Genomic DNA, 24,502 nt, shown 5'->3' on the forward strand with positions numbered 1-24,502 from the left:
CCCTGAAAGGGTCACCTAATTAGAGATCTAACTTTAGACCAATCATATAAGAGTTTACATGATCTCAGTCAAGACAAAACACAAGGATATTAAAACAATGAATTATTATACATGGATAAAATCTTTCCTCATTAATGTTGGCCCAGATTGACTGTGAAGTTCAAAACACAGAGCACAACATGGTTCAGTAAAGCAGACTTGTTGACTCGGGCTTATCACTTCCCTGAAGAATAAAACTATCCACATCAAAACACTAAACAGCATAACTATCCTTAAAGAAATCTGAATTATAAGATATCCCAACTTGTGTCAAGTTTAATGTTGCACAACTTATAGAAGGATTAAAAAAACTAAGCACAGATTTTTCTAATAAGCTTTGCTGTATGGTGGTCCATGATGATCTATACGTATAATCCACACCATAATCCACCAGAACTGCTACTTGATGCTGGTCTAACAAATGGTTGATGATTTTCCTCTCACTCTCTTATAAAGAAAACTGGGTATTACAGTAACAACTGAACTCCAACGACCAACTGATAGATCTGGGGCCCAGCATTCTGCTGGAACTGATTTGTGTGTGTGTGCTCATGCATGTGTGTGCATGTGTGCAAACAGGTGTGTGTGTGGTGGGGTGAGGAAAGGTGGAGGTGGAGGGCAAGGAAAGGAAACGATAAAAACCATCAAATATGATGGCTTAACGTTATCAGAAGAATAATTAGGTACACAAGCATCGGGAGTGGGAAACTATTCTTAGGTGAGCTTCAGGTCTGACAATGGCAGTTTCTCCTGGGCACTGGGCAGTAGGGAGAGGCCCTTCCCCACCACACATCTCCAGTCACTGGACTTTGAGAGGGACATCCCACCTGGCACAGAGACAAGCCAATCAACACTGTTGACCAATGGAGTGAGAAACACCACTGCCAAGGCAGCCTGTAGGCCACTCTTTTCCATATATGCATCACCCTGACTGAGATTCAGGAAGGACGGGCCTCGTGGACAATTAGACACTCAGTGCAAGATTGGAAAAGTCCCGTATGACCACAGAAAAGTGAAGTGAGTGATGGCTAGGAAAAGTCTCCTCTTCAACAAGCCACGAGGGTAACTACTTTAACAGTATCTTCCACTTACAAACTCCCTTGGTATTTTGATCATAGTAGCTACATAAAAACTAAACACAAAATACCTACGCGGACTCAGAAGGGAGGTGACCCGACTAATTTTAATGCTATCCTACTGCCTACTTTGTGTTTCTCCAGGAAGGCCTGGTTGTGTCACTTGGACTTAGCACAACGACACGTTCACCTCAGGGTCCTAAGAGCATTAAATGACCAAGTCCGAGTCCGCATAAAGCACAATTAGTAACACAATAAATGTTAACGATGCTATTAGTGTCATTTAACCTTCGGTGAGTCCCGCGCACTAGCAAACCAGCAGAGAGGAGGGGGCAAGAGAAAGGGGTGGGGGGCAGCACCGTGATGGCGCGGTGCTTATTTGAGTAAGTGCAAACAGTGGGCTTCCTTCCTCCATCGGTCCAGCCTCCTTCCAGCACTGGAAATGGCTTACATTGGTGGAGCCAAATATCCTCTCAAGTCTAAATTTGCAAAATAATGACATTTTTAAAAACAGTGTGACATCAGAAAAAGTGACTGCAGTTTCATGAACCAAATAGAATTAAAATTTACATGGAACGTCAACGGCCGAGTATCCTTCACTGAAGTGAATCCCCGCGCCCCCCCCCCCCTCCCCGCCAAGACTTAGCCACAATGAAGTCAGGAATGCATTAAACAGCAGAACGGAAAATATCTGGTGATGAAGAGGCTGGAGTGACAGCCAGGTCAGTACCGCCACACTCCGCTGCTAGAAGATAACCTACATCTGACGCAGATGTACTCCTTCAACCAGACAACTCGCTTCCAGTTTCCGATTAGGAAATTAGGAAAAAACGATGACTGCGCTGATCCCAGCGCACCAAGCTGTGTAGTAAAAATTATAAGAGAATTATTTGTCTAACTATAATCTATAGGGTGACTAAGTATAGCGATCACCTAACTTTTTTAACACACAGTTACACTTTCGGGGCTTAACTGCAGCGTCAAATGAGGTTACTGAGAGCCATAATTTGTCAGATATCACCGTACTGTGACAAACGACCTGCCCGATTTGAAAATTCTAAGTTGTGTGGCCCAAGAAAACACAGCGGGCACTCCAAAATGGCCTCCCATTGGACTGACTTCCTGGATTAACTCCTGCTGAGTTCCCTGCCCGCACCACAATGACGAATGCCCCAGGCCTCGGGCAGGCCCTCTCCAGGGCCACGCACACTCTGTTCCCACCGGCTGGACTTCATGCTGACGAAGAGTCGGCTGTGCCCTCCCAAACCTGTTTATGCCAGTCGACTTGTTACTGTAATGATGAAATTTAATTAAATATTATGGAAACTGATGGAATAAGAGTACTAATAAAGATAAATCTTGTTTCTATTAAAAACTAAACTGAAGGCTCTGGAAAGACGTAATAACAGCAAGTCACTAAAAAGAAAGCTATTGGATTAGATGTGGGCAAGACAACTATAAAAAAGGAAAAAAATGAAACCTAAGATTCTGCAAGATTGGATTGCTTTGCTAAGGTCTGTTGTAGCCCTTGTGGTTGATACTTTTAAGGCAATGTAAAATTCAAAATAGTGGAATCACTGTCAAAGAAAAGCCCTTGGCCTCACAAGAGTTTGCCGAGTACATTTTTATAGTGGAGTGAAAATAAAACATTCTAAGCATGTATAACATTTTAAAGGTTCCCTACTTTTAACTGGTATTTTCAATTAACAAGTCCCAATCTTGCTGGGTAAGAGGGTATTTTCCATGCTTCAAATCAGAAATGACTTTGGATTAGTGGCTTTTAAATTTATGAAGTGTTATGATCTGGATTCCTCTGGAATACAGATGCCCAAATTTTTATCCCATACAAATTTCTACCAGATTTAAATGGAAAAACATACTCCTTCCCTACAGTCTAATATAGTAGAGAGAAGAACATGATGGTTAAGGACATTACGCTGGTGAGATGCACCAGAAGTGGAATCCTGGCTCCCACATCACTAGCTCACATCAGCTGAACCATTTAGGTTCACTTAACCACTTCAGCCCCAGTTTTTTCGTCTGGAAAATGCCATCCTTAACAGTACCTACCTCGGTGGGCATTTAGACATTGAAATGAGAAAATGCAGGTCACATCAAATGCGTACTAAAAGTTTCTGGTACGTAGGAAGTGCTCAAAAATGTTTATTACTATTATTACACTGCCTAATAAGAAAAAGTGCCTACTACTACATAAGTAAAATTATAACTGATATGTTCTCTCTTATGTTGGACTTGATGCATCCATTTTTGGCAAGATGGCCTCCACCAACAGACAACTAAGAAACACCTGTGGGAAATGTCCCCAGGTACAATAAAGCAGGGGCTCACAGCTAGATACAATTTTACCTCCCAAGAGATAGTTGGCAATGCCTGGAGACATTTTAGGTCATCACAACTGGGGGAGGGGTACCTACTGGCATTTAGGGTACAGAGACCAGGGCTGCTGCTGACCCCTCCTACATCCTACAATGCCTGCAGGATGGCCAGCCCCCTCAAAGAATTATCCAGCCCCAAATGCTAAGATGGCAACACTGAAAAACCTTGTACCCTAACGGACAGTATAGAATGAAGAAGTGATTTCTAAAATCTGAACTCCATAAAATTATTCTGAGAAAACACAGATTGCTTAAAAATGAAAATGGGATCTTCATTAGCATAGTGTCAAATATCAATGACACAGATACTTAGAGGACACAGATACTTAGCAACAAGACAAGATTCTTTTGGCCAATAAACTCTCTTGAATAGGGTCCATCATGTAATACCTCATGGGAAGTTTGATTCTAACGTGAGCAATGTAACACAGTTACGACGAGTACTAGAAGCGGAACTTCATTCGGAAGAATGAATCTAAGTAAGATTCAAAAACCCCAAAGCAGGAAGTGGAAAGTCAGAGCGCTGCTCCGGTACTCTGCATACAGGGAGGCCACTCACCAGGGCTGCCGAGATTACTGACCTAGCTAATGGACCACTGGTGTAGGTCCTCCCTTGGTGAGCAGCTGGTTTCTCAGCTTGGGCACTCGTAGGACTTAAAACTCACTCTTCAATTAATAACGTGGCTCAAAAACAATGACAGCTCCCAAGACTTCATTGAAACTACTTACTGTTCCATGAATCACAGGGCCTTACAATCCAACAATGTATGCAATATGTACCCCCCGCCCCCCAACACCAGAAAGACTACAAAGGAAGTCACCAATGTTTTAAGGGTCCTTATCTCTCCAGACTCTTTTCTACTCAAATCTGTTAAGACCTAGATTTGATTCCTGCGGGAAACTTATTGGCTCTGTGACTTTTGCCAAATAACACAATCAATGTTCACTAAAATTCCTATCAAAGTTAAAGGAATGTATAAGTCCCATTTCCTGACGAGAACACTGAGGCAGAAAAGAAATGGTTCTGTACTAAGCATAAGATTGCTAAGAAAAGGCAGCACTAAGATGGTTTTTGTAGTTAAAACAAAACAAAACAAAACTGTATTTAAAATATTTTCAACTTTATGACATTTATCTCTCAAGGTAACAAAGCAAGTCTTTTCTACAAAGGCTATAATTGCATCCACTAAATTAAAAAAACCATTAATATTTAATATACACTTTTATGCCTGAAAAGAGGCAGTAACTCAGAAATACAAAAAGGTATGAATTGTAGCAAATCTAACTACTTCATACATCATGGCAAAGGAGCTCTACTCACCCTTCTGATAGAAGAATTTCCTGTAATAGTATGCGCCCAGGTCCACATGCTCCACGATGTATCTCTTCACCCTGTCCAGATGCAACACAAGGTTGTCCTTGGGAACTTCAAGTACCGCCACTCCTGCATTTGTGCAATGGGAACTAAGCGTAGACTCAAAGGAGGCACTTTCACACCCACTAAAGGAACCAGAATTTGATTTTGACAGGCTGATTTTCCTTTCGCCTTCTCCACCTATCTCATTCCGAAAATACGGACAGCTCAATACAAGTTCATTGCTCTTATCGTCTCCCTGGTCCATGCTGAGGCTCCCCTTGGAATTCAGGTCCTCCGTGCTGCCCATCGGGGAGCTAAAACTGGCCGAGTGGGACAGAGGTCCGGAGACCAGGGATGCCACGGCAGCGGCCGATGCCCCCGTGGTGGTGTTTCTCCTCTTAATAACGTTGTGCCTGTTCATAATGGCCTCATTCAAGTCAAATAGTATACTCTGGACATCGTAGTGGGCAAAGCACTTCGGGCATGTCCAGGGCCTGACAGAGTCTTCTGACCGGTTGTCTTCAAGATCTGACGATTTCCCAAGTTCCTCACCTTTGGCATTGCGTAACTTACGAAAAATGGATGAGTCTCCAGTTTCAGACTTGGAACGGCGCTTGAGTGGTTTTTCCCTTTCCTTAAAGAGCCGGAGGTTCTCCCTCTGGGAGATGGGCCCGTCTATGACATCCAGGGAGAAACCGGAGCCCTTGCCCCCACTGGCGATGAGGAAGTCACTGAGCTTGGTTGGAGTTGGACCTCGATCAGACTTGTCGTCTTTGTAGCCCTTTAGCAAGTCAAAGAAGCTTTCCCCGGACGTTCCCTGCTTATCAATTGAAGAGGTGCTACCATATTCCCTGTGCAGTGATGGCCCAGTCTTGTATGTGGGCGAGATACATTCATCGAAGCTATCCACGTCAAGTTCACTTATGGTGATATCGCTGTTGCTCCGCTGACGGATCCTGCGGAGAGCCTTCCTAGGGGAGCTGGGGTAGGCTTCAGGCATGAGAAATCTGGAGTCCATGTTCTCCGCCGGCCTCGTCTTGTTTTTCAGTGTGTTCTGTATGCTTTTTAACATGGCTGAGTCACTGGAATTGAGGCTAACAGAACTTCCCTGACTCACAGGACTGCTTTTGGAGGACAGGCTCTCAAGGCAACTTGAGGTTTCTATTTCCTGGCTTGAACGGCTAGATTCTTTGACGTTTTCCTTTCTCGGGGGCCAATCCGCAATCCTAGCCCTAACCCCCATCTTGGGGACTCCGGGGGTGGAGGTTATATGATGAGACCCTTCGCTTCGGGGGGGCCCTACCGGAGCCATGACCGAGGACCCTAAACTGCCATTCTGGGACCTGAAGCGTCGCATGTAGAAGTCGTCAGTGTGGACTTTGGGGGCGCCATCTGTGGCGACAACCGAGGCCCTTTCGGGGGCAGCAGGCCTCTCTGTCTGCGACCGTTTCAAGCTGGTCATGATGTAAAAGCAATCAGACTCAAATCCCTGTACAAAGGACCATCATATCTAAGTTTTAAATGTGCACTTCCCTTTTGGAGAATGGTTTCCAGAAAATATAGCAGTTGCATGAGATCTTAATCTTTTTCATTTAAAAGGTTAAATGATGCCTTATTTCCAAACCTCTGACAATCCAGATCTTCAAAACATTATAATCCACAATAGTTCCTTTGCTTCACTTTAACAGACAGCTGTCTTTCAGAAAAAAATGAATGGAACTTGTATTAGGAGGACTCTGTGATTGCCATAATCCCATGCTTTCCCTAAAAGAGAAGGACAATTAGGATTAGCATTTGATAAATACATCTAAAAATAAATATGCAACTGCTAAAAGCAGACACATGAAAGAAAATAAAAGACTCAATAATGGATTGTGGTTTGCAGTTCACAGCCCATATTTTTAGTAAAGCAGGTTTGAAAGGAAGAAAAGTGAAAGCATTCAAGACCATCCATCATTTTAAATGATATATATTTTAAAAGACTATTCATACTTGAGCTTCACTGAACTGTTTCCTGTAAGAGGAGGGGCGTGGAGATCTTGTTCTAGGACATCAAGGCTCCTACCCCAAGCACAGACCAAGCACAGGCTCTAACGACCTCCAATAATGTAGAGCATCATGAACCCACCACTGTGCTGACCAGAAGTTCGAGACATAACCAACAGAGTTCGATAATTAAGCAGTGTACAATTTTTAAACAAGACAAAAAATTACGTTATCGAGTATGTTGCAATACTCACTTTTTAACACCTTCTGTATCTCAAAATCCTTACTTGTTTTTTTTTGTTTTTTTTGTTTTTTTTTTTTGGTTCTTTACAAATGCTTAAGACAGTTGGCAAGAGCAAATACAATAGAGAGAAAAATAAGCAGGGTTTTCCCGGAGCCATTATACCCATTAGCACTCCTCTGTATTTCCCTCACTTTATTACTTACCCCCACAAGGAGTATCTCGGGATGGATCCCGCATTCACCACCACCCCTTCTCAAGCTCTCCTTAGTCTACTCTTGAAGCTAGAAATAATTCCACTAATTAACCAAATGCCTGCATTTCCTTACGCGCTGCATTCTCCCCCCGCCCCCCACCCGCCCCTCCGGTGCTGATTTACGAAGACACCAGAAACAAAATGCTGCTCTGGACAGACCTGTCCATATTCCCCGACAGACGACAGAGAAGTGTTAGCATCCTTGCAGGTGATGGGTGAAGAACACCAACTTCCTTGTGAGCCCGTCAGTCGGGAGGCAAGAGGCACGCATGCTGAGTGCAAAACCCCGCGTGGTTGCGTACATCCTGAAAATAAAGGCAGAGGACCCTTTTCCAGGGCTCCATGGATTACACAAGAGGTGGCCTTTAAATTCTTGCCAAATACATGTTTGGAAGGATGCTGCTGAACCAGCACTGCGCTGACAGGGCTGCATTGTCTACAAATCACGGCAGACGCCCCGGGGACGACCCGCGCTCGCTGCACTCCGCTCATCGGTAACAAGCACTTACTTCCACGATAATTAAGCAGCTCGCTAGTCGGCCTCCTGCCTCCGAGGCAGCCGCTTTAATTTCTCTTGCAGTACGCAGCATCGTTTGAGAAGACTCGCTGCTATTTAAAGGCTGGAACATTGAGGGGAGTTTCAAAAACTGCACGCTGCCTGCAGAATGCAGGGCCGGCTGAGCTCCAGCTGGGCTCATGGGCTGGGCCGGGCAGGGCCGCCGGCCGATAAGCGCCAATTGTTTTCACTCTGGCTCCTCTTCCTCGGCTTTTGTGACGGGGAATAATGGTTTTGCACGGCCACCTAATTAAACCTGGCTTTTGAGCTTTCGAGATACTTCTGCCCTCAGACTGCTAGGATTTCCTTTACAATTCAAAACGCCGCATGCTCCTCTCCAACTGTAAGCCTTCAAGTGGAATAACGTGCTAACTTGCTTCCAGAGGCGCCGGGTATGCCCATGTGGCCACAGCTGAGGTTTAAGAAGTGCTCCTCCTAAGATGGGAGGGAAACCAGCCAACTGAGCCAAAATGCAAAGTAACCTCCAGCCCATCTCCATAGAAAAAAATCTTTAGGCAACCAAAGCTGGAATTTATGAGCTATTTTGTAACTGGGGGTGGGGCAGGCTGTTTATTTCAATGAACTATCTTTCAAACAAAGAATATACTAGCATCAAGCACAATTCTAAGTAGATTCTTATAAAAATCAGATGCTTTCAACATTTGTCACAAGCTCACAGAAATCCAAATAAATCTACCATTCCCAGAGCTTTTGGTCTCTAAAAGGCCAACGCACTAATGCCACGGTGATAAAAAAGACATTCTTGTCACATTTCATTTCCCTTAGAAAATAGTTTGTTGCAGAACTGTCTTTTTTTAGGAGATGTGAAGTTCTATCCATTGTAGGAGGAAACTGAAAGGCAGCCCTAAAAGACAATAAATAGAACTGACTTGGAAATGCCCAGGCTTGGCTGTCTCTACTACAGACCTCCTCTTCGGAACCATCTCACATGCTTCCTAGGTTTTTTCATGAGTTTTAAAAAATCTTATATTTCATAAAAATTTCTTTGCAGTTTAAAAGAAATGCCAAGACTCCCATTACGTCTTATAAAACAATGCAATGTTTCCTGTCAATTTCAAAATAGAGATGGGCACATAGGGAGAGAGAGTGCCCACAGTTTAATGACCTGTCAAAACCAAGGAGTTGAAGACAGACAACTAAGTTAAATAACAGATTTTTTCTGTCCTCAGGACCTTCTTTCCTATTCTCATTGCCTCCCAGCCCCATCTCCCTCCCTTTCTCCCCATCCTTGTTTATAGCATCAAACCCCTTTCAGTGCAATATGAACTTTGGACACAGACTAGCATATGTAGAAATATATATATGTTTTACATTTGTTAAATTAGTCAAAAATAAAAATTTCAACTATGTGTGTAATATTATGACAGATCTGTAACACCTAAAGCCTACTCCTTGGTGTTGATGGAAAAGCAAACATATGCTGACAATTATTAGCAATTCTCTTAATTATCAGCAAACCTGCCTAAGCATCACTGAATACAGTAAAAAGCAATAGATTTGAATAGAGGAACAATACTAATTTATAGCACGTCACCTCCATCTGTTGAAAGAGTCAGCTGTATAAAAACTTCCTTGCTACACATTTAATTTTCCACCTCTACGTACTATTTGGAACGTAAGTGGAAGATCCACTTAGCAACCAACCCCACTGTTTAGTTCGGTGACTTCTTGCAAATTCTAGAAAACAAGAAGATGCGTTCAAATCCTACTGGGAAAGTCTTTTCATCACTCAAGGTCTATCACAACGTAACCTGCCATCCTTTCCTGACATCAATCTTCCAGAAAAAGCGCTTCCTCCTCTCTTCTAAATCATCCCCAGCATTTCTGAATTTCCTTCTGACCATTGACCACACGCTTTGTGCTAAAGGGTATTTGAGGAAACAATCTCTCCCTTCAAGGGAAGCTACAGGTGTAAAAACAGTCCTTCTGATTCTGGCTCCTTGAGACATTCACAATCTTGACCCCTTCCTCTTCCCTAAAACTCTCTTCTCCAGATTTCCCTGATAACCATGTTCTTCATTTTCTCTTGCCTTTCTCTTTTTGGTCACTCTTCAGTATCACTAGTGGACTCCACTGAACAGCTAGTGATTCCAGAATGGCATCCTTGGCTTTGGCTGGCCTCTCTTACCACCCTTCATACTTTGGGAAGGGGCTATAAAGGGTATCAGTATTAGGACGTATGGGAGCACTGAATCCATTAGGATAAGATAGTAGGCACGAGTATACTCAGGTAAAAATACTACTCTGGAAAGCAGGGTGTTGTTGACTTGGTTGGGTCACAGTTGCCTCTGCAACTGAATGAAGACCAAATAATGGAATTACGTGAGGAGATAGCTGCATGGTAGCCAGTGTGGTCTGGTGACATCACAGGTACCTGAACTTTTAAATATAATCCCTGTGCAGTTACCTCCAAATCCCTACTCATGACTCTCTCCCCTAAACTCCAGATAAAATATATACAAGTACTCATTTGATATCTTCCTTATTTACCAGTTGGTATAATGAATTAGCTACCAGAAAAATGGAAAAATAATTTTTTTCCAAGAAATGAATGAGTGGTAAGGAAGTGAGAACAATAAATAATTGAAGGAACCAAACGAAAGGAACAACACGAGAAACTTTCCTTGTGCCAAGGGCATAAAGAATAGTTTAGAGGCTACATAAGAAGATGTGGGAATGAAAAAAACAAAACAAAACAAAACCACCCAGAAACAACAAAAAAACCAACAACTATAGTTCTTCCCTGAAATAATTTACAACACAATATGGTATGTTCACCAAAAAGACGTAGCACTTCTCATCAAATACGTCCATATTACAAAATGGGATGTTGTTACATTTCTCCACTAGTACTTGTGAAATATTATCTTATGAAATTTGAGTATTTATGAAAGTATCAATGTTAATAGTGTATAAAGTTGTATATATAGATTTAGAATGCCCATAAATATTCTTTAGTAATGCCCATAAATATACTTCAGAATGTAATAGGAAGCTTATTTTATAATAGAATTATAACCTCACAGTGCCTGAACATTACGTTAGCTAGGACAACCAAATAAGGTAAACTATTTTCTTTACATCCCTTCCTGGCTTTTCTGAAGTTCACTCACATTGCATAAAAGTAACATCTCAGATGGAAGGGCTGTCTCAGTCTTTGAAGCGAGCCTGTAACACATACAAACATCTCAGTGCAAGGTCATGTAGAATTTAAGATTTATGAATCTGCATGTAACTTTTTAGAGAGGAATTTCCCTTCTTTCATTTCTGTTCTGTCCCTTCAACAAAAAGCAGGAAGGATTGGGAAAAACGGGGTTGGCAAATCCAGTTCCTGTTCTCCAAATGTTCACTATCTGAATAAGAGACCACTGATGGAGACAAAGTAGATTCAAAAACGCCCTGAAATTAACCAAGCGAGTAAAGAAGTTATAAAATGCAAAACCTATATAATAAAATGAAGTTACCTTTGAATCTGGAGATAAGAAAGCAATTTAAAATGTGTCTGTTAGGCCAGAGCAAGAACCAAAAGGAAAAATAACATTTGGTTCCTACCCTACCGCCTAACTAAAAAAGTTCACTGAAAAAAGTTACTTTTCAAAGTCCTATTAAAGCTTGAAGATCCTTTGTATAGCGGAGGGTGAAGGAAACAACAAAATTCGGCAGAAAGCTTGATGGCGGAAATGGGAGACTAGAATAAAGAAGGTGCCCAAGTTTCGTGGCGGAGTTACTGGTGGGTAGGGAAATGATTCAACAGCTGGCAAAATAAGAAGAGAAGTTAAGTGTGAATGTTTATCTCTTACACTTAAACATGATTAGACTTATGTAATATGCAACATAATGCCAAAGGGCTAGGTCTGAGGAGCTCAATGGTAGAAACATAGAGGTATAAAGTAGGGTAAAAGGCAATAAGTAGAAGGGGAACGGTGACTCAGAATTATCAGAGGAAACACAACAGGTGTCTGAGGTGCAGGAAACGAACACATCTTTTTTTTTAAATTTTTATTTATTTTTGAGAGAGAGGGAGAGAGTGTGAAGTAGGGAGGGACAGAGAGAGAGGGAGGCACAGAACTCGAAGCAGGCTCCAGGCTCTGAGCTGTCAGCACAGAGCCCAACGCGGGGCTCGAACTCATGAACCACGAGATCATGACCTGAGCCGAAGTTGGACTCTCAACCGACTGAGCCACCCAGATGCCCCTGAACAGTTTCAAGGAAAATTGGAGTGTACCCACTCATCAGGGGCACTGAGCATTTCCATGCCTGGCACCAGGATATAAGAGACCAGACCAGACCAGTGGAGCAAGTGTATGTTTTTCATGTACTAATTTGTACATTAATATTCATTTAAAAACATAAAAATTGTATTCATCAGTACTGTACGATGTAATCTACTACTGCACAGCTGATTATCAAATATGATTTGGTACGAAACCACTTCCTACCAAATATGATCGAGGGAAAAGGGAGTGTCAGAAATGGGAACAACCAGTAAATGTCTCCTATGCAGAAGGGAATCCTTGGCAGCTCCCCCAAATGGTGCTTCAAATTCTGCAAGTTATCAATCCGCAAAAAAGGGTCCCAGAATTAAATACAGCAGGGACACACTACGTATCACCTCCCTTAGGACATAATAGTACTTTTTAGTAGATTCAAGGTTACACGAAAAAAAAAAAAACATTTAAACTAAGATTTCTTAACTGATAAGACCCATGGATTCACTTTTTAAAAAAATAGAACAATTTTTATATTGTGCATCCTATGGAATGCAATTGGGGACAAGAATGTCCAATACTGGAATAATCTAGAATACAAACAAAATTGTATATACATTATAAATTTTGCTTTTTAAAAAAAAAAAGTTACATAACAAGCCAAAAGAAGTTCCCCCAAAGGATTTACAATGCCTGTCTTTAGGTAGTTGGATTAAGAATAATTTCTGGGCTGGGGTGCCTGGGTGGCTCGGTTGGTTGGGCGGCCAACTTCGGCTCAGGTCACGATCTCACAGTCCGTGAGTTCAAGCCCCGTGTTGGGCTCTGTGCTGACAGCTCGGAGCCTAGAGCGTGCTTCAAATTCTGTGTCTCCCTCTCTCTCTGCCCCTCCCCCATTCATGCTCTGTCTCTCTGCCTTTCAAAAATGAATAAATGCTAAAAAAAAAAAAAAAAAAAAGACTAATTTCTGGGCTTTCTTTTTTTTCTTGGTACTTGTACTATTTGTTTTCTAAAATGAGCAAATGTAACTTTAATAATCAGAAGAAAAAATGTAGGAAAAAAATAAACCCATCATTCTGTTGTTTAAAAAAAAAAAAAAAAAAAAGACCTGGGAAGGTAGTATGATGAACACACCTCTGACTCTGACTCCTAATTATAAACTACTGCCCTGTTTAAAGCTCCAACTACGCAAAAAACCGAACAAGTCAAAGCTCAACAGATGTTAGGTCCTTCCCCGGAGATGATCTTGCACTAAATCTCCTGACTTAAATGAAATCAAAGAGGGCTATCTGAAATGTAGAGTAGTATTAAAGATGAGAAGATCAGCAGTATTTACAAATTTGATTAACACAACTGCCTAAACTTCCTCATTTACAGATGATTTCTTTGTATTTAGTATCAATATAAAATGCCCTGCAGCCCAAAGAGCCTCCATTTCACCTTGTCACCAGGTGGTGGTGACTGAAAACCCAGGTGAGGCTGCCTAACCAGGGTGAGGTTGAGCCATCAGCCATCATCACATGTCCCCTTTCCTGGGACGCTTCTACTTTCCCACGTTCAGACATCTTACCTGTCGCCACAGTCCTCTTTCTGCGGAGATTCAGGCTAAATGTAACGAATGTCCCCATTTGGGCTCTGCTATGAGATATTGATGGCTCAGGAAACCAACACTATATTTAACCTGAGGAGGGAGACTCTACTAGTATTGACTTTCCCCTCTGGGAATAGAAGGGAAAGAGACGGTCTGAACTGTATCAAGTCAGATTCAAATTACATAAGCTATGAAAGCTACCCTTGATCCACACACAATGAACAGCAGCCGAGAACCCACATCATTAAGACAGCTTGTCAGGTCGCCAACGTGGACCTGGGCCAGGGCACCGCTGGTGCTTTGCACTATACTAGTCACCGTCCCAGGGGGAGCCAAAGAGGGAATGTTTCCACCCTCAAGTCCCTCTAATCTACCTGGAACAAGAGGAGTGTGGGAATCCAGTGGGTTCAGTAAGATAGAACATCACAAATGGCTTTAATAAACATATTGTGGTTCTCTCAATTGAATATTTATATTCTAAAAAGAAATTTCAGGAAGTGCACTTGAAAAAAGCACATGTAAATTCAACTTAGAGTAGAAAGTAGTATCAGTAAGAATCACGGATAAACATAAAGTTGTTTCTATATACAACCCTAATATCCAAATAATTTTAAATCATGATGAATATCAACAGTAACCATATTTCATTTGGCATATTTAAAATTTTTTAATGTTTTTTTTTTTTTTGATAGAGAGACAGAGCATTGGCGGGGAGGAGGTGGGGGGGGCAGAGAGAGGGAGACGCAGAACCCCAGGCAGGCTCCAGGCTCTAAGCTGTCAGCGCACAGCCCAATGTGGGGCTTGAACCCACAAACCATGAAATCAGGACCTGAACCGAAGTTGGACACTTAACCAACCGAGCCACCCAGGCACCCCACACTTAGCAGATTTTAAAATACCACCCAAGGACCAAGACTTAGAAGAAAAAAATTAAAACAAAATCACCCCGCACTGCTTTAGCATTTCCTTAAATACAGATTGCAGATGCTTTATTTGTCTGTTTCTTCCTACCCTTATTCCTGGCTAGAAGCTCTCCCTACAGGGCTCCAGAGCAGCAGGACTCCCCTCCACTTCTCTCTCCAACACTTGTTCATGTCTTCAGTCCTCACAAGCACCCTATGAAGCAGTATCTCCGTTTTCAGGGAGATAAGTAGATTGTGTGCGACACCAGGGGCTAGCTCTCAGTAAATACTGGACTGGCAGTTAGAGAATTTATGGCAGAAAATTAGTTCAAATACACATTATAAAAGAAAAATCATCTTCCTTTATAGCCTGAGTTATTCGTTTTTTTAAATGTTTATTGCCTTTTTTTTTTTTTTTTGAGAGGCAGGGGAGTGGGGGGCAGAGAGAGGAGAGACAGAATCTCAAGCAGGCTCCATAAGGTCAGCGCAGGGCCCGGCATGGGGATCGATCTCACAAACTGTGAGATCATAACCTGAGTCAGAATCAGGAGTCGGACACTTAACCGACTGAGCCACCCAGGTGCCCCATTTCTGAAAACAAACTCCTGTACGAATCTCTATATCTAGCAGGAGAAAAATACTGATTATCAACTTTCTTAAAATGCTACAGTGGTCAAGCCACTTGTCTTTTGGGAAGCTTCACGGTCCCTCAATTGCCACCCTGTTACTGTGTGATTGAGGCTTGGAATTCAAGACTAAGGTGCACCTGTCCCCAGACTGCTTTCTCCTTCCCGTCACAGCAGGAAGTAGGTCTGCCTACTTTCCATAAAGATCTACTGGATGACTGAACCCGAATTAAGGGTATCCCTCTCTGAGCTTACATTCAGAATTTAAAATTGTGAGTTATGAGGAAAAAAACCCTGTCCAAACCTGTCGTTTTCCACATGTGGTATCTCAGGGTCAGAAACTGGAAGTTCACCAGGGGCAAATGGCCAGGGGCAAAGCCCATATGTGAAGCCAAGTTTCCTCATTCCCAGACTCCCATCCTGTCAGCTCTGCCAGAAGTTCTTCCAGAACATGCTCTGCAACAATTTGCTGCCATCAGTTTTAACTCCAGTTTGAGCATCCATGATGCTGTACCAGTTTGTACACAACCTTGTTTACACAGCACCTCCCGGGAGGTGTGATCCACAGAGCTTGTGTGGAAGATTCTGCCGCTCAGAAGAGCCTGGATCGCTGCTCAAGGGGTCTGATGCCTACGCCATGTTGCTTGCGCTACAACACTCTACCTCCTAAAAACGCCTCTCCTCCCCTCCTACTTTTTGAAATTCGTGACAGCCCTATACATGGTTGGGCGTTTTCTCCCCAATTAGATGTTTAGATTCCCGAGGGCAGAGATCCATCCGGTTCTTCTCCCCAAAGTATCTCAGCTCAATCTCCTTGAAATGGAATCATTAGAAACAAAAGTCACAGGATCTCAGTTAAAATGGACTAGAAATTAATGGATAAAGTAAGAGAATTCATACTGTCGTTTAAAATGTGGTTATGGCTATCTCATAAATATCAGTGTTAAGGGGGACAGGTCAAGAAAACAAAAAGCCTACCTGAACAAAATTTAATACAGATTTCAGCTTAATTTTTCTCTTTAGGAGCCTTCGTAACAACAACAGAAGGGAATGAAAAATAACAGCAATTTGACCTTCTTCCCTTCTATCCAGTTACCATCAAAGGGCATGAAAAATAGCCACACGAATGAGCAAATCTTTTAAAAGAGCAACCAGAAGTGCATCAGTTAGAAGTGGACGAGGCCCCTACACAATGAAACCACTAAAAAGTAAACGAATGCACAACAGGATTAGGTCTTAAAAATCCTAGCAAAGTAAATAAACACATTCACAGGAAAAAGGAGGGGTGATTAGTCTAGCACAGGTGGGAGAGACAACAGAAACGAGAAATAAAAATAACCGTCACCAAATCCATGATGGTCAAGACAATTATCTTTTATGCTCATGTAATTTCTCTCCCGTATACAAGGCTTCCCATTGTTGCCTTTTTCAAAGCTGTTTTTTAAATGACTGAATTGTATGCTTCTTGTTTAAAAAAAAAAAAAAAAAAAGGAAACAGTGCAGAAAAAGTGAGAAATATCTCTCTCCTTCAGGACACCCCAATACTAACCCCAAGGGGTAGCCACTCCTAATAGTTTGTGCATTCCTCCAGATATTGTGTGGGCCGGGCACACACAGTAAGAAAGGATTGAATGACAGATACAGACCAGAGAGAAAGGATACAGTGCAAGGGAGAGCTCACTTCTGAAGAGACTTAATCTAGTACATAACCAGAAAATGAAGGAAGGCAGAGGGTGGATGATGAAGAATTAAAGAATCTACTTATGTCCAGGAGAGGCAGAGGACCTCCCCCTGCCAAGCTGACAGAAAATAACTTGATGAAACACTTCACAACTGACACAATTTAAATCATATATATATATATATATATATATATATATATATATATGTCTAAATCCTGGTTCTGAAAATAGGAGCCCTCTACAAATGTTTCTGGCAACTTGTCAGCAACAATTAAGACACGAGCGAATGAAATAACTTTTTTTTAAACGACACACATTCCTCTAGGGTTTTTTTCTTTACTAATTATGCACATATACAAACATTCATGCACATTATACATAACCCTCAAATAAAATTACTTTTATCTATTCCTGACTTCTAAATGAGATTTTACTGACAAATTTATTATTTTTAAAAAAGGAGGTATAGCTGACATAATATTATGTTAGTTTCAGGTCTACAACTCAGTGATTCAATATTTGTATGTACTGTAAAATGATAACTGCCAGGAGTCCAGTTAACATCGTCACCATATATAGTTACAAAGCTTTTTTTTCTTGTGATGAGAACGATCAAGTTCCGTTCCCTGGCTACTTTCAAATATGCAGTACCACAGTATTAACTATGGTCACCATGCCGTACATAAGATCACTGTGACCTACACATTTTATAACTGGAAATTTGTACCTTTTGATCACCAGCACCCAAGTCACTCCTCCTCAACCTCAGGCGACCACCCATCTGTTCTCTGTATCCATAAGGTTGGTTTTTCGTTTTAGATTCCACGTTACTCACAAATTTTGTAACCTTATCATTTAAACTTTGATTTACAAACTAGAAAAAAAGCTAATGAAAATGCAAGCCAACCAAGCATTCAAAGACAGAACCTTGGGGCAGGAAGTCCTCTCTTTCTTGGCGACTCCTTTCATTTTTGCGACCAAGTGAAAGAAATTCCTTAACTGGAATGATAAGTTTGATCTTCAAATGTCATCTTGTGTGCCTGCACTAACACTCACTTCAAAATTTCATCACCCTGCCTCTTCGGTACTGAGTGCTTACAAAGTGCATGCAAGCACAACACTTACACTCTCTTGCTTAAAACCTCACACCAACTTCCCACCACTTTCAAGGCAAAAGAACAATCTCACAAATGCAAGATAGATCCCTGTAAGTAACAGCCTTGTCTCTTTACGCTGTCAAGAGAGTGTATGGCTCTAGTCAAAGGGAAACAGAACCAGCTACAATGCCTTGAATATACCTTGAATGCACTCATGAGCTTTCAAAACAAACAAACAAACAAACAAACAAAACCAAACTACACAAAACCAAAACACCAAGCAGCAACCTGTGCTGGAATACAACCTCATACAATTCTCTTCCGTCGTTGTCTTGGTTTGTTCCTACCCACCCCTATTTTTCCTGTTCACCTCTTACTCCTCGAGACTGCATTTAGGTACAGTCTCTCCTAGAAAGTTGTCCACACCCCATTTCAGCCCCTGCCATGTTGCCATGTTACCTTTTACACACATCCCTTGAGAGTACTGCATGTGACATATGGTGATTCAAAATCAAGACCGGGATTCTCTAAAGAAATTATCACCGTACTATGCATCATTACCTTCTAACACCAGCTCTGCTGGCAATAAAAATGAAGGATTCTCTGTTTGAAGTTTTCTGACAAAATAAGTGATTTTGAAGTTTTTTCACAAAATTGCAGGTAGAACAAGTTTAAAAAAAAAATACGTCGCAGAAAACTCTTTAACAGAACACAAGCGCAAGGAAAGGCCTAACCAGTGCTGTAACAATCATGGATATAAATAAGCATCAAAGACATACAAATCAAAACAACACTACATCACTTTATACCCATTAGGAAAAATCCTAGGAATGCCAGTACTCACTGTTAATGGTGCACTGTTAAAACAGACATCCTTATATTGCTAGAGGCAATGAAGATTGGTAGAACCCTTTCAGGGGGGAAAAAAAAAAGGTAAACCAGAAAATAATCATAATCATATTGTTGGGCTCTGTAACCTCTCTTTCAACATTTGGAAATGTATGGTTGTCCAGAGGCAGAAAAGATTTTCTTCTGCTGAACCTCAGGACTCCTCCTCATACACCAACTCTTTCTTTTTTTTTTTTTTTCAACGTTTATTTATTTTTGGGACAGAGAGAGACAGAGCACGAACGGGGGAGGGGCAGAGAGAGAGGGAGACACAGAATCGGAAACAGGCTCCAGGCTCTGAGCCATCAGCCCAGAGCCTGACGCGGGGCTCGAACTCCCGGACCGCGAGATCGTGACCTGGCTGAAGTCGGACGCTCAACCGACTGCGCCACCCAGGCGCCCCTTTCTGATCTCTATTTCTCCAGCAGGCCCTAGGATCTCTGCCAGTCTTTCCATTTGTCCCTAACACTCCCACCACAACCTTGGTTCCCAAAAGGCAATCATGCAAAATATCCTGATGTTTCAGGGTTTTCTGATGCACCACCCACTAAGCCACAAGTGGGCCCTGAGGCAAGGGATTATGCCTTATTTATTAGCTTTAGTCCCTACAGAAGTTTAATGATAAATGTCATCCATATGTGAATACAAGAATAAGTGGTACAACAAACAATGAGAAGTGATTTTACAATCTATAGAAGGAAGACCTACTGTACAAAGATACACACTGCTAATACATACAATAGTTAAAGGCAAATAGTACTACAACATATAAGAAAAAAACAAAACAAAACACAAAACAGATATTATCTTAGATATTATCTGAAGTTCTATTGTGGAAAATGAGAAATGAGCACGCTTTCAGTAAGTATCCCATTTCTTCCCTTGCCCTATTCTGTGTACATATTTCTGTATGTGCATGTATGTACATGTATCATAGCTATACAGAGCAGGATTTGTATTACTGTGGTTATATGTCCTTAATTGCTTACTTTATGTTTCCTGGAGTTAATAATTGCTTCATTTGTTTTCCATTTGCTTCGTTTCTACATACCTACTCTTAATTCTTCCTAAACTCAATGAAAAAAAAAAAACCCCACAAATTTTTCATTACTGTTTTCCAGATGGTTACCAAAGCAATGGGTGCCCTATCAATTCCATTTCTCTTTCCTGGAGCCCTCTCTTCTGGAGCTCTCCATCCTTCTACTCTAATCTGACCTGGCTGAATGCTAGGTCTACTGCATTGGCATTCTCAGAAGCATCCCATCATTATCATCTTGACAGTTCCTTCTCTCCTCTCCTCCGAAGGGCCCCATGTTCCCCGGATCTCACATCTTACTCCCTCATTTTGATGAGCACTATCTTCATTTGGCAACTGCCTAAGAAGTACATATGTAGTAAAAGCTTTGAGACTTGGAACGTCTAGCCTTAAGTTGACAATTTGGCTGGGTATCGAACTCTAGGTAGAAAAACATTTACCAATGGAATTTATTATTTCATTATCTTCTAGCTTCCATTGTTGTAATTGAAAAGTCCAGTGATACTCTGATTCCTATTCTTTTATACATTACATCTTTTCTTCTTTTTTCTTTCTTTCCCCTACCCCCCAGGAGGTTTTAAAAATCTTTTTAGATACTGGAGTAGAGTCGCCTTTGTGTGAACCTTTTTATAATCCTTTCATTTGACACCTAGTAAATCTTTTCAATATAAAAACATATCTCTTTCACTTAAGTGAAATTTTCGTTCTTTCTTTAAATCTTTTTTTTCAATAATTCCCTTCCCTTTACCTTTCTTTCAAAGTTCTACTTACTGGATACTGGATCTCCTAAATAGCTGCTTATCTCCTCTCTCCCACCATCCATTCTTTTTCTTTCAGGTACTAGAAAGAATTTTCTTTTTTTTAACATTTATTTGAGAGAAAAAGAGAGAGACACAGACAGAGCACGAGTGGGGGAGGGGCAGAGAGAGAGAGGGAGACACAGAATCCGAAGCAGGCTCTAGGCTCTGAGCTGTCAGCACAGAACCCGACGCGGGGCCCAAACCCACAAACTGTGAGATCATGACCTGAGCCAAAGTCAGGCTTTCAATCGCTGAGCCACCCAGGTGCCCCTGGAAAAGAATTTTTTTTACCTTCATTTTCCAACCATATTATTAAATGTTTCATATCGACTCCTGGCCTCAATTTTGAAAAAAAATTTGTGTTCGATGATCGTTTCTTCCCATTAAAAAAATAAATTCTATTCTTATTTCATAACTGTAATACTTCATCTCATCCCTACTAATATTAAGCAATTAAAAAAAATTTTTTTTAATGTTTATTTATTTTTTTTTTTTTTTAAAATTTTTTTTTTCAACGTTTTTATTTATTTTTGGGACAGAGAGAGACAGAGCATGAATTGGGGAGGGGCAGAGAGAGAGGGAGACACAGAATCGGAAACAGGCTCCAGGCTCCGAGCCATCTGCCCAGAGCCCGACGCGGGGCTCGAACTCACGGACCGCGAGATCGTGACCTGGCTGAAGTCGGACGCTTAACCGACTGCGCCACCCAGGCGCCCCTGTTTATTTATTTTTGAGAGAGACAGAGACAGAATGTGAGTGGGTTGGGGCAGAGAGAGAGGGAGGCACAGAATCTGAAGCAGGCTCCAGGGCTCCGAGCTGTCAGCACAGAGCCTGACGCGGGGCTGGAACTCACGAGCTGTGAGATCATGACCTGAGCCGAAGTCGGCTGCTCAACCGACTGAGCCACCCAGGCGCCCCTAAGCAATTTTTTTTTAAAGCTTCCTTTTCATATTCGGTGTCTATATTTTCCCCACATATACTTTTCTTCTATCTGTCGTGATCACTGTCTTTCTCACATGGAAGGCTTTTGCTCATAATGTCTGCTATCACTGACTATCCTTTTATATTTAATATTCAGGCACTGGGGCACCTGGGTGGCTCAGTCTGTGAAGCGTGTGACTCTCGGTCTCAGGGTTGTGGGTTCAAGCCCCACGTTGGGTGTAGAGAGTGCTTAGAAAATATAATCTTAAAAAAATAACGTTCAAGCATTAAAAAGAAGCTCTGTGTGGAGGCATGGCTTGTTGACTGCTACATGAACTTTCCTGGAGGGGACTGGTTGGGGACCCAGTTGTTTTACTTGTGAAAACTGAACATAGGGGAAAACAGAATTCTGACTGTCTAGCATCTGTTTAGTCTCTGAGCTCTCTTCCCACATCCAGGGAAATTTCTTGCCTTATACAGAGAGTCTATCTTCCACCACAGAAGCTACAAATGCCACACCATCACCTAACCAGACATTCTTACAGATAGGGTGCAGACATACAACCAGCCCCTCAGCCCATGAGATAAGCACATCCCGAACCCATGAGTCAAAAAGTAGTGTCTGGAGAGAGCAAGGGGCCACGAGTCCACCTACGTGGAAAGTGATGGGAGCAGTAATGCCCCTCATGTACAGTAGTGCCCTTGGTAAAGTGCACACGGTGGTAACACAAAGCTAGACGTCTAGTATTCAGAGGCAGCACCACACTGGTTTTCTTGTACGACTGAGCATTCCCTTCGGCCACTTGGCCTCCCTCGTTCTCACCCATTTTCCAGACCTAGTTCTACAGCCTTCCCAGTGATTCGGCAAGTCACTAAATACTATTTCCATAAATCCTTTGCCGGCTTAAACCAGACGGAGGGTCCCCCCTCTATGCTGGGGGGACTCACAAATGCCACATGTGTACAGTTCATTTATAGGATACACTTCGGTTTCTCGAGAGAAGAATGGTTTCATTTCCTGTCTAGTGCTCAGCATTCCAAGAACCGAGCTCAGCAAAAAGTGTTTCAAGTAATTCCTCCCATTTTCTGGAGGCTTTATGATCACATCAGGTTAGGGAAGGGACCCCCGCTACCTAGCTGCAACCAGCCTCACCCCTCCAATCTTCTCAGCAACTTGAGTCCTCCAATTTTGGGTTTGTACAGGGTCAACATGCCCTAGAACCCCTCTGTAAAGGCATTCACATTGAACTCTGTCCACATCATTACTTACAAAAAAATCAATGACCAAAACTGTGCTGGTAATTCTAATCTACTCCTATTTTTCTCTTATTTGTCTTTGTATATATTTATGTCTTTTTCTATTCCTTTAATGACACTGGCATAGGGGTTAAGGAGGGAAAGGAAATAATTGTGGCATGTGTTCAATCTGATGTTTAACTGGGGACTGCAATGCTATTAGTCTAAACTGCAAACTTTCAATTACAAAATATTTGAAACCTGCAAAAATGTAGAGATACCTAGTACCCGTCATCTGGATTTGATAAATGTTAATATTCTGCCAAATTTGCTTCAGAGTACAAAGAAACAAAATGTTACAAATATAGCTAAAATATCAATTTCCAATCCCATCCTGCTCTCAGCTTCTCTGAAGAAACTTCTCAAAGATGCTATGTACCCTTCCCATAAGTATTTTGTATATTTATGAAATCTGTACAGATGGTATCATTTGGAACGCATCCTTTTACAACTTTTTTTCACACAAAAATTGTTTTTAAAGATTTATTCATGTTGATACAAAAAGATATAGAGCCTTTATAATAACTTCTGTATGTTTTCTATTCTTTGTATATACTAGGTTTTATTGAGTGCAATCTAGATTATTTCCAATGTTTTGCTATCACAAACAATGAATGAATGGCCACTACTTTCGTATCTTCTTTGGAGACATGTATGAAATTCTCTCTAAAGGATTCTAGAAAGGGAACTGCTAAAACCTTGAGTTGGAGCAGTTCTCAACATTATTAGATACATCAGACTACTCTCTAACGTGCTTGGAACAATTTTACAATCCAGCCATGACATACAGGACATCACTTTCTCTATCATCTTTGCCTTTAAATTATTACCAGTATGATGATATCAATGCTACCTTATTGTTGTCACTGGCATTTCCCTGATAACTAGTTAAAATTTTAATTCATTTATTGGTCTTTACTTATGTTTTACCCATTTTTCGTTATTATTGATTTGTGGGATTTCTCTATATGGTATGGATATTTACCTTCCATAAGATATGTATATCTGAATGTATTTCATATTCTATAGCTTGCCTTTTACCTTTGTTTAAGGTATGTCTTCTCATATACACACTGAAAAAATTTAACACAGTCACATTTATTGCTCTTCTTTATATTTTGGGCTTTTTGGATCTTGCTCAAAAAAAAGTCTTCCAATCGCCAACACCATACAGATGTTTTCCTATATTTTCTTCTAAAAGTTGAAAGGTCACTCTTTAAAAGGTATGTCTTTAATTCATCCAAAATTTGTTTATAGGAATATATTTTTAATTTTACCATTCTATTCTATTATTAGAATCAGTCTTTCCATACTGATTTTTAATACAATGCCAAAAAAAAAAAAAGTCCTCAGGCATGTGGAGGTTTCCTCTTGTGGTGTCCCTATCTGTTTGGGTAGTCTGCTTTTCTATCTGCCAATGCCAAAGCAATTGAAATATCATAGTATTATAATAAATGCTGCTGATGCCATTAATTCCACTTCTTCAACTAATTTAGTATCATTCTTGTCAAGTTTCATGGCAAACTCTCT

General features: G+C 41.3%; 1 protein-coding gene across 7 annotated transcripts in view; it reads right to left on the bottom strand.

Annotated features, from left to right (window-relative positions):
* The window catches only part of SIPA1L1 (signal induced proliferation associated 1 like 1), a 367,173-nt gene that overhangs the window by 123,608 nt on the left and 219,063 nt on the right, over window positions 1–24,502 (bottom strand). For 6 of the 7 annotated variants that reach the window (XM_047079409.1, XM_047079413.1, XM_047079407.1 and 3 more), the window contains one exon: window positions 4,833–6,632. In XM_047079409.1, coding sequence (XP_046935365.1) covers window positions 4,833–6,330 — 1,498 coding nt within the window. In that variant the 5' untranslated portion in view covers window positions 6,331–6,632. Of the gene's footprint in view, window positions 1–4,832; window positions 6,633–7,510; window positions 7,657–24,502 lie in introns of all 7 variants that reach the window. The other variant, XM_047079410.1, reaches the window with a different exon arrangement.

Source organism: Lynx rufus, unplaced genomic scaffold, assembly GCF_022079265.1.
Source record: "Lynx rufus isolate CCGP_SWC_20201006 ecotype Redwood Valley unplaced genomic scaffold, mLynRuf1.p SCAF_17, whole genome shotgun sequence".
Taxonomy (NCBI): domain Eukaryota; kingdom Metazoa; phylum Chordata; class Mammalia; order Carnivora; family Felidae; genus Lynx; species Lynx rufus.